Source organism: Oncorhynchus gorbuscha, linkage group LG21 (assembly GCF_021184085.1).
Source record: "Oncorhynchus gorbuscha isolate QuinsamMale2020 ecotype Even-year linkage group LG21, OgorEven_v1.0, whole genome shotgun sequence".
Taxonomy (NCBI): Eukaryota; Metazoa; Chordata; class Actinopteri; order Salmoniformes; family Salmonidae; genus Oncorhynchus; species Oncorhynchus gorbuscha.
In genome coordinates this window covers 54,772,886-54,782,965 of record NC_060193.1, presented here as the reverse complement: position 1 = coordinate 54,782,965, position 10,080 = coordinate 54,772,886, and the positions used below count along the sequence as shown (strand labels likewise).

The 10,080-nt window shown below is 45.1% G+C and overlaps 1 protein-coding gene across 2 annotated transcripts; it reads right to left on the bottom strand.

Moving 5' to 3' along the window:
• Positions 1-1,609: 1,609 nt before the first annotated feature.
• LOC124007708 (SLAIN motif-containing protein 1-like) lies at positions 1,610-9,437 on the bottom strand. 2 transcript variants are annotated; one of them, XM_046318416.1, is made up of 9 exons: positions 8,835-9,437; positions 7,848-7,981; positions 5,665-5,796; positions 5,154-5,261; positions 4,238-4,387; positions 3,403-3,765; positions 2,386-2,538; positions 1,890-2,178; positions 1,611-1,780 (listed from the first exon to the last, which is right to left on the bottom strand). In XM_046318416.1, the coding sequence occupies exons 1-9, from the start codon at positions 9,233-9,235 to the stop codon at positions 1,705-1,707; spliced, it is 1,806 nt and encodes a 601-aa protein (XP_046174372.1). In that variant the 5' UTR covers positions 9,236-9,437; the 3' UTR covers positions 1,611-1,704. The 2 variants fall into 2 exon arrangements, with proteins under 2 accessions (XP_046174373.1, XP_046174372.1); XM_046318417.1 differs by lacking the exons at positions 5,154-5,261; positions 5,665-5,796 and having other exon boundaries at positions 1,610-1,780.
• Positions 9,438-10,080: the final 643 nt, after the last annotated feature.

The following is a 10,080-nucleotide window of genomic DNA, read 5'->3' as shown; positions in this document are numbered from 1 at the left end:
TGTTATGCACAGTAGGTCTACAGATACAGGCATATGCCTGCCTGTGGCTTTGCCTGTTAAAATATTGCAACCTGACAAAATAAAATACTGATCTGATGTAGGCTACTCTAGTAATGCTGAAACTAGCGCTCAGTCTCAATCAGAATTACACGTTCATCCACGTTACTCAAACGTCAAATTTCTAAGTGCTTAGACATTAACGCCGCATTTTTGAGGTTAGGCATTAACGTTTAAATGTTAAGGTAAGGGTTGGGATAGGCTTCAAACACAAAGTGTTACATGACATTTGATACGGAAACTGAATTACAATCAATCTGACATATATAGAGAAACTGTAAGAACTTCACCTGTGAAAATAACCAGTAGCCTACTAACTCTAGAGACAGAATTGAATATCAGGTCCAAGTAACTTTTTTTATAATTTGAAAATCTTTAATTTTAGTTTTTAAAACAACTACACTCATTCAATTAAATACAGCCAAAAAAATGTTTTGGAGAAAGAGATGGTGAGGTGTGCCATGAAGACTAACCTGCTTTTTTGAAAAATAGTGAAAAAAATATTAAACAGACAGAGAATGCAATGTAAGTGATCTTTAAAAAGTAATCCTTCAGCCCAAAAAACAAAACATCTACCCTGTGCTCTTCATCAACAAAATTATAATTAACCATAAAAGTGCAATATCACAAATAAAAGGAACAAAATCAATTACATTTCAATTCACACTAGTACAATCAGTGCAACAATTACAAATATTTCATAGATATACCAGTGAATCTTTATAGTTTAAAAAGTGTCCAAAACACAACTTGAAGTCATTTCCCTGTCTTGGTGAGACATTTTGTAAACAGATTCAGACGTTAGCTTTAAATTTGGTTAATATGCTTCACATAAATTTTTTAAAATAAATCATGAAGAATATTGCATCAATACGATCAGCATCCCAACAATGCACACTGAAAGTTAACTTTCGTCCCTACACTAATCATAAGATGTATTTTAAATATACCTTGCCATGTAAAAATTAGACCAAATACACCCACCCAGACAACAGGGAGTGATTTAGACTTTTTTTAGCAGCATATTTGGTGCTCTCCATTAAGAGAAGATACACCTTTTATTAATCAGAATTCCAAAGTAAAAAAACGAATTATGTGGCTTAATTAGCATAAAGTGGCAGCTCTTTCTTTAGTATGTTAATGTAACCATAACGTGGTTAAAACTTGTTAGTGCATAAATATATCAACAGGGGGATTCCCCTTGGCACAGACCAAATTGGACAGGTGGAGAATGCATGTTTGACTGAGTGCTGACCACACCTCACATACCCAATCATGAGGGCGTTCTACACAAGGTTGTTATTCCCTATAGTTTGGTTGACCTGCCTTCTCAATTCCCCAAGAAGACTTTGTGTGGCAGTGAGTGACCCCAACCAGCAGGGTCTATCTACATTGCCAGCTCTTCTTCTCTGAATCTCATCTCTCCATTCATCCCTCTCTCAGTAGCAGCCATCCCTCTCTCAGTAGCAGCCATCCCTCTCTCAGTAGCAGCCATCCCTCTCTCAGTAGCAGCCATCCCTCTCTCAGTAGCAGCCATCCCTCTCTCAGTAGCAGCCATCCCTCTCTCAGTAGCAGCCATCCCTCTCTCAGTAGCAGCCATCCCTCTCTCAGTAGCAGCCATCCCTCTCTCAGTAGCAGCCATCCCTCTCAGTAGCAGCCATCCCTCCAGCTCCCGTCTCGTAGGGCACTCAGGCTGGACAAGCTCTTAGGAGGCGTCAATAAACTGGGGAAAAGAAGATCAGATTGAGATTAAAAATAGGAAATTATGATCCCAGACAACAATAACCTAGTTGAGCTTGTTGGCGCTCCCCTTGTGTCCTATAGTAGCCTACCTGCGTGTGGGTTGGGCGATCTTGCTTCGAGGTGTGGCGCTGGTCCCAATAAAGGAGGCGGGGCGGGGCAGACTGCTCCGGGGGGGTGTAGGAGTGCCCCCAACCCCCACGGCTGGTTTACTGGGGAGGGGGATGCCGCTCAGGGACTGCAGACTGGGGGAGGTCGGCATGGTAACTGGCCCTTTCACAGTGGGGCTGACGTAGGCTGTGGCTTTGAGAGGTTGCCGTGACAATGACTGGAAGTTCCCCACACTCTGGACTCTGTTCTGCAACTGACCGGGTGAAGGGACTAGTGGGGAGAGGGTTGACAATAGATCATATACAGATTAATGGATTGATATAATATTCATGTTTTCCTCAGATGTACTGTATAATGTATGCACTACCTACTTAGAATGATTATTTTCAATTTGATGAATTTTGGAAAGTCAATCAAGCCCTGCAGTTTTATAGTATGTGTATGGTCAGAGCTAAAACAAAGAAGAATGTATCTCACTGGAGGACTGTAGCCTGCTGGCCAGCCCATTGGACGAGTCGAAGCTCAGACTGTTCCGAAGGGTGGAAGGAGAGCCGATGTGATTGGCTGGGCTCAGTGGACTAGGCACACTGGGAGCCCTGAACAGGTTGGGCATGCTCCTCCGCAGCTTATCTAAATAGAATGTGCGCACACACACACACACACACACACACACACGCAATATTCCTGTATGAATTCAAGGCCACAGATCTAGATGACTAAGACTTTATCATTTCAGATTCCACATAGAGCCCTCTTCAAGAGGAATTACGTGCCACTCACTAGTCTCTCTTGAAGAACACCAGTGTTGAGGCCCCAAAGAGAAACATCTCCTGTAATCTCACCACCCTCTATTCAGTGTCCCTCTCCGGTTCAGCTCCCAGAACAGAAACAGAATAGCCTCCAAGAGCTTACGGATCAGTCAGTGTCTCAAGAGGCTTACAGTGAGCACATCCCTGGTAGTCTGCCAGTACAGTCAACAGGCTAGGGAAGTACCTAGGTGGTAACTAATGAGTGGGTGACCTTAAAATGACCTCTTCCTCCATTAACATAAACAATGACAAGTTGAAAACAAACCTAGAAATAGATTAGTATAACTTTATTAAGAGGGCCATCATGTCGTGTGTCAATTATTTTGTAGCCCTACTAATATTGTACTTTGTTGTGCAAATGTTCCATCAAGAAAACAAAGCTTGTTTGAAAAATGTACTCATATCTGCATTCCAAATGTGATCCCCAAAATATATAGCGAACATAAATACACAGAAAACAAACATTATTAGAAGAAAGTCTTGCAGAGCAAGAATTCTTATTAGAAAGTGTGAGATTTCATAAACTTAAACAGAGGGCCAGGGTTGAGTCCAATAGACACCGAACAGAAGAACACACACACACACATACAAAAATGGAGGAGTCCAGTGCAACTACCCCCAAAAAAATCTCCCATTTTCTCTAATGGATGCAACCCAAGTACCTGCATGGGCCAGGCCTGCTCACCTGATCCAGGCCTGAAGCCCTGTTGTTCGGGTGTGTAGGTGCTGAGTGTGGGGCTGGCCTGGGGTGGGGGTGGGGGCTGATAGGAGAATCCTCCAGAGGGGTACTGAGGGCTGGAGGGGCTGGAGAGGCTGGTTGTGCTCCTCCTCCAGTCCCGTATGCTGGAGAAGGTGTGGGAGTGGGAGAGGCCGCGCTGCAGGGTGGGTCCCACACGGGTCAGACGGGGCTGGGGAGGAGGTAGCTGCCCATACTCTTCCTCATCCTCTTCCTCCTCCAGGTCAGCCTCGCCGTTGTGCTGAAGGGAGAGGAAGGAGAAGCTGGCGCTGCGGCGGTTGATGGAGGTGGTGGCGTAGTCCTGACGAAGACCTGAAGGAGGGGGAAATACGGACAAGCGCAAACACACAAACACGCACGCGCACACAATCAGTCGTCACCTTCTGTGCCTGAGGTTAAGGTTAATAAAGCCTGGATGAAGCCTGAGGTCTTGTATCACAGGTTACAGTGTTAGAAGGGAGAGAAGGACAGAGGAAGATAAGGACAGAGAGGAACAATAAAGGGCAAGAATATGGCCAGGAATCCAAGACCACTTGAACTGACCAGGAACAACTCTGGGCCATATTTTTCATCTTGGGGCCCAGAGTTAATCCCTTTCAGGTCACCTATTCAATAGTTAATAATAATAATAAATAAATAAATAATAATAATAAGTCCTGATTTATAAAGCATTTTCCACACTTTTACATAGAAAGGGGGGAAAACTCACCTCTTACTATGTAAAACAATATATAGTCATAACTATGTGACGACAACAGTTTTTAATAAAGGGTGAGAGACTCACTGTCCTCCTGCAGACGAGCCATGACCTGGACGTCAACAAGATCCTGCAGCTTGTATCCCTGCGTGATGGAGTCATCCTCCAGCTCGGAGGCACTGAGCTCACTGTCCATGGAAGACTGGGGGCTGAGGAGGAACCGCCGGAGGCTGCGGCCTTTAGCACACAACAACACAGTTCAGAGGTCAGATCACAGACAAATTACATTGCAGAGATTTTACATTAACAATGAACACAAAGAATACTGACCAGATGAAAAGCAAGATTAGTTTAGATAAAGGCACACTGGCAGCAAAAAAACATCACTCTCCCTTTAAGAAACATTGCAGTCACTGTTAGTAGGGAGGCCACGTCATGGAATTGTGCCTTTGGTGATAGAAGCACCAGAAGCACCACAAATCACAGACAAAGCTAGAAAAGGCCATTTTGTGTTTATGGCCACTCTAAGCCCTCATGGCCATTTTCCATTATGGCCGCCGACCAGATCCCACAGGCTCGACCTAGCTGTGTGACATGTGGCGCTTCCTTCACCAAAGGGACTATTCCACTCAAGTCAGTGCGATGGGGAGGGGACAATGTTGAACTTCACATGGCAAACACCTGAAGTAGCAGAAACTGAACACACACTGAAACACTCCTTCTCTTGCCGTGACAAATGATGAATGATGACCTTGGGGGCTTCTCAATAGTCTATAACGGCTTCCTCTCCTCTCTTCTTGTGTCCACCTCTATTCTGATCTGACAAGACAGCCAGTAGGTGAAACTCAAGGTATTTCACCAGTCCATATGTCTAACATCAGCAGGAACGAAGGAGAGGAGACAAGGAGAGGAAGCTGTTTCAAACAGACTATTGAGACGCAAACCTTGACATGACAGAGAGACTGAGACAACGTGAGCCAGCGGGGGAGCGAGCGAGGCTTACTGTGATTGGCTGAGTGATTGGCTGGGAGGAATGTGGGAATTCTCTCAGCCTTCCCTACAGGAGTCAGGGACAGGTGGAGGAGAGGATGGAGGGGTGAGGAGAATGAGGCTGATGGAGGGAGAAAGAAAGGGAGGGGACAGAGACAGGATAAAACGGAGAGAAAGAGAATCATGGAGAGTTGTTTCAATGAAGAAAAAATTTAACTATTCCAATGAAGAGACTGTGGTATTTTTTTCAATCGTGAAATCATGGATGGAGTAACCCTCATGTCTAAGAACCAGGGGTTTTCCTCGCCTGGTGAACTGATCAGGAGTGTTGAGTTTCTGCTCAACACAGCCCAGGATTTTTCTGCTCAATATGGCCCTGATTCTGCTCAATAGGGACAAGAGATTCTCCTGATCAGGTTGCAAGGATGAAACCCCCATAGTTCAACTAATGTCATATGGTAATATTATGGTAACATTATGGAAATATGTACCCGTGTCACATAGTAATCTGTGTGTGTATTTACCAGGTCTGTTAGCGGGCGGAGGGGTGGGGCAGGACCTGGAGAACGAGGCACTGAGGGGGGACACTCCAGCTACACGTCTCAGGGGGAGGGCAGGGGAAGAGTGGCTGGAGAAGACCCCACGCCACCTATGGACTACGGAGGTAGGAGGAGGGAGGGAGGGGAAAAGGCAATGTCATACTCTATCGGACCTCAAAACACACACAGCTGTCAGTGCTTTCCGGGCCCCTCACAAGGAACAGAGGTCAGCAGTGTGAAGCGGTTGTTTACCTTACACCCAGTGCGTCACATTGCTGTGACAGTCACAGAACCACTATTCAGTAGCAGCCAGGGAACACATCTGCTGTCCAATGCCCAGGAGACAAAGCTGCATTCACAACCTCACACACACACTGCTCAACCCACCCATTCAGCACGGGCCAGAACCAGGGACGGAGCAGCGACCACACACACCTTCTGAAATATATTCATAGAGGAGACCTACAGGAATGAACACCAGCTTAGCATATTTACAGAAATCTATCTAGAGGAGATGTGGTGGATCAAAAGAACAAAGAGAGAGGAGAATGATTAATAAATGTTGCAGAGCTGAGAAAGCAAATCATCTCTCTCTCTCTCTCTCTCTCTCTCTCTCTCTCTCTCTCTCTCTCTCTCTCTCTCTCTCTCTCTCTCTCTCTCTCTCTCTCTCTCTCTCTCTCTCTCTCTCTCTCTCTCTCTCTCTCTCTCTCTCTCTCTCTCTCTCTCTCTCTCTCTCTCTCTCTCTCTCTCTCTCTCTCTCTCTCTCTCTCTCTCTCTCTCTCTCTCTCTCTCTCTCTCTCTCTCTCTCTCTCTCTCTCTCTCTGTGTGGTGGTTCAACTGTGAGCTGTTCAACACAGCGCTGCATATATCCTTGCACCAGATAGAGTGGGGTTATGTTATACCTGTCACTAAGAATATAAACCACTTAGCAGCATCGAGGCGAGGTGCCTTTCATGTAAACACGGTAACCATGGTTACCCCTCTGGTTGCCGAGGGAGGCCCTGTGAACGTAGCAACAGGCAGATAGTAGGTCAAGTGTGAAAGCAGTGGAAGGCTTTTCCTGCAGTTACAGCTACTGTGGAATTAATATACAGGCTTCTAGTATAGATCCTTACAGCAATATGTTGTAGTAAAATACAGGTAACTGCCAAAATAAAGGCAACACTAGTATGAGGGATAAAAGTATATTTTATAAGTATTACACTTTATATTGTTGTTCCCTTTATTTTGTCGGTTACCTGTAGTTCACTGATGAAATGGTGGCAGGTAGCCTAGTGTTTTTACTGCAACCCTTCTTCAGGTAGATGCTGTGAATTAGAATGTGATCTCCATCACCTTCACTTCAGGGCCTCTCATTGGACCTGGTCACCTCTCTACTGCAACCCTTCTTCAGGTAGGTGCTGTGAATTAGAATGTGATCTCCATCACCTTCACTTCAGGGCCTCTCATTGGACCCGGTCACCTCTCTACTGCAACCCTTCTTCAGGTAGATGCTGTGAATTAGAATGTGATCTCAATCACCTTCACTTCAGGGCCTCTCATTGGACCCGGTCACCTCTCTACTGCAACCCTTCTTCAGGTAGATGCTGTGAATTAGAATGTGATCTCTATCACCTAGCCAGGTGAAATGAACGCGCTCACTGTCATAACCATGGTGCGAATGTGTGGGTCTGTAGGTTGGTATACGGCTGTCTTTTCAGGAGTGACTCCGCTTGTGCGTGACCACCGTGCGTAGCTTAATGGCGCCGGTCGTGTGCGTAGTTTAATGATACCAGCACTATGGGTAGTTTAATGTAGCCAGTACTGTGTGTAGTTTGATGTAGCCAGTACTGTGTGTAGTTTGATGTAGCTGGTGCTGTGTGTGACTAGTGACTGTCTGGCAAGGTGCTGTACTTTTATCTCAGAGTCCAAAATAGTCTGGAGTTGGCTGGTTACATAATCCTGAGAGACTTGAGGACCTGTTTCACACTGAGCTCAAGGCATCACAGTGCCTCCCCCCTCACCTCCATGTACCCACACACACAGCAAAGTAGAATCATAACCATCTGTTGAAAGAAAGTCTTTGAAAAAACTAAACGTTTTGTCAGGTTGATAGAAACCAATGGTCTATTATATAGCCATCCATCTATCCACCCTTTTCGGTCCCTAGTTTCCACCCCTCCTCATACCTTGGTCCAACCTGAGGCACAGTGAGCGGGCCGACTCCACCTCTGTTCTGGGGCTGTCAAGGACCTGTCTGCTCCACTGGAGGGGGGTAACAAGGCTCTCCCTCCACAGCCGGGCCTTGGCTGACACATACAGCCTGCAGGGAAGACAGGATGAGAGCCAGAAGAGGAATGAAGAGGATTTTACTGCCCTATAGTCCCATATCAACCCTTATGGGCCTACAGGGAAGCCTGGTTTCAGATCAAGGATACATTTTCCAGTTTTACTATGATCCCAAAAAATGTACATCAAGCCACAACCTCACTTAGGACCTGAGAATAGAATCATATTGATTGTAGCCAACAAGTGCAAACCATGGCGCATAGTGTGGAGCAGCCAATTCTGACTGCAGTCCAAAATTGGTTTTGGGCACTATAATGGATTTGACATAATAAAGATTGAGTCACAAGTATAATGTCACATTTTATCAGCGGGTATTCTTATGCATACGTTTTACCACTAAAATTATAGCACTTCTTGTTTCCAGTCGTCCACCCCCAAGTCGACATGTCTCAGACTGATGCGGTCTAGCCTCCATTTCAACAGGCACATTTTCACAGGGCACAGTGGCCGTCTGCTCAATCATAATCGTTGACTATGATAACTGCAACACATCGATGTTTTGTGTTCGCTAAAGAAAAATCGAATGATATTGGAACAATTGTCAGCGCCATATTTCTGTCCAATTTGCCCCGAAGGTGTGGCTTTGTTGTCGTATATCATTCCTACTGGGATTTGAGTCTCATTTGCAGGTACATCATTATTTTCCAAACCAGAGTAACAGTCACATATCCTAAAAAAAAATATACAGAACACTGCATCACCATCGTATATGACAGATCAATTGTCATATGCAAATAAGGACTGCAAGTTTCAAATAAATCTGTCAGGTTAAATTTGCAACCTGTCAACTACATTATACAAACCATTGGATATTGTGGAATAGTTACCAGGTAGCTTCAGAGTCTTCAATTGAGAATAGAGCATCTAGGTCCAGAATGTCCACCTCATCCAGAACCGTACGTTCCATATAATCAGCCTCCGTCTCGAGAGCAGTATCAACATGATGCGAATGGAAATATTCGAACGGTTCGTCCAACGGGAAAAATGACTCCAAGGAAGACTGGCACAGTAGCGTCGGTAACGGGCTAGGTATGCAGTAGCTCCCGGCCATGTAGGCCGGGGAGGGAGGTAGAATGTGGGGGTTGCCAGTGCAACCGTTCGCCCGCGTCCTCAATTGCTCATTTTGCCGCTCCAATTTCCGAACAAGCTCTTGGAGCTTTTTCACCTCCAGTTCTGCGTTCGCGGCATTGCTGTTGCCGTTGACATCCGTCATTATCTGGGGGTTCATCACTGCTGCATCCGTTGGATGGAAAAGTACAAATACCCGATATATGTTTTATTAAATGGTGGACGGGGTAAGCTACACTCAAGTCTCAGCTCACCCGTTGCCCACACTGTGATTTGGGTATGGGTTGTATCTCGCTTGCTCTAGTGTCCATCAGGACTAGAGCTTTCAGATGTCACCCAATAAGGGATGGTGGCGTGCTACAGACTGTCTCCACCCCCAAAGTGCTGAATCCACCGCGGGAACTGTTGCCTAATTAGTGATTTTAGGACAGGTGCGTGCAAGCCTTCTCTCCTCAAACTTCACAGTTGTCACATTGATAAGTGACAATGATTTGTTTGACCACAAAGACAATGCACAACACATTGTCTTTGTCCGTAAAGAAGGAGCAGACGGCCACTGTGCTCTGTGAAAATGTGCCTAAAGAAGATGCAACATTTTTGTTTCAAATATATTTATTAAAACAAAGAATGAGAGATTACATCCGAAGTGGAAATAATATTATTTGAGCATAGCCTACCTTTTGATAACACAAGATATTGGCTAAACCATTCATATTTTATCTACAAGAATACACAGTTGACTTCATTAATATACACATAAAGATCTATTGAATTGAATAATAATTTCACCAGCCACTGTACATATTCTACAACCGCATGCTCAGAGCGCCCATGCATCTTGAACAGTTTAAACCAGGGCATTTTATGCGCATTTATCGCCCTCCTGTGGTGTAAATTGAGACGGCAAATGATGGTACTGTGGTGACTTTGTCCAATTTAACGCAGGAGTGAAAGTTCTGAAGGCACGAAATATAAATACAGAATCTGCACCGCAGGTTTCAGCAC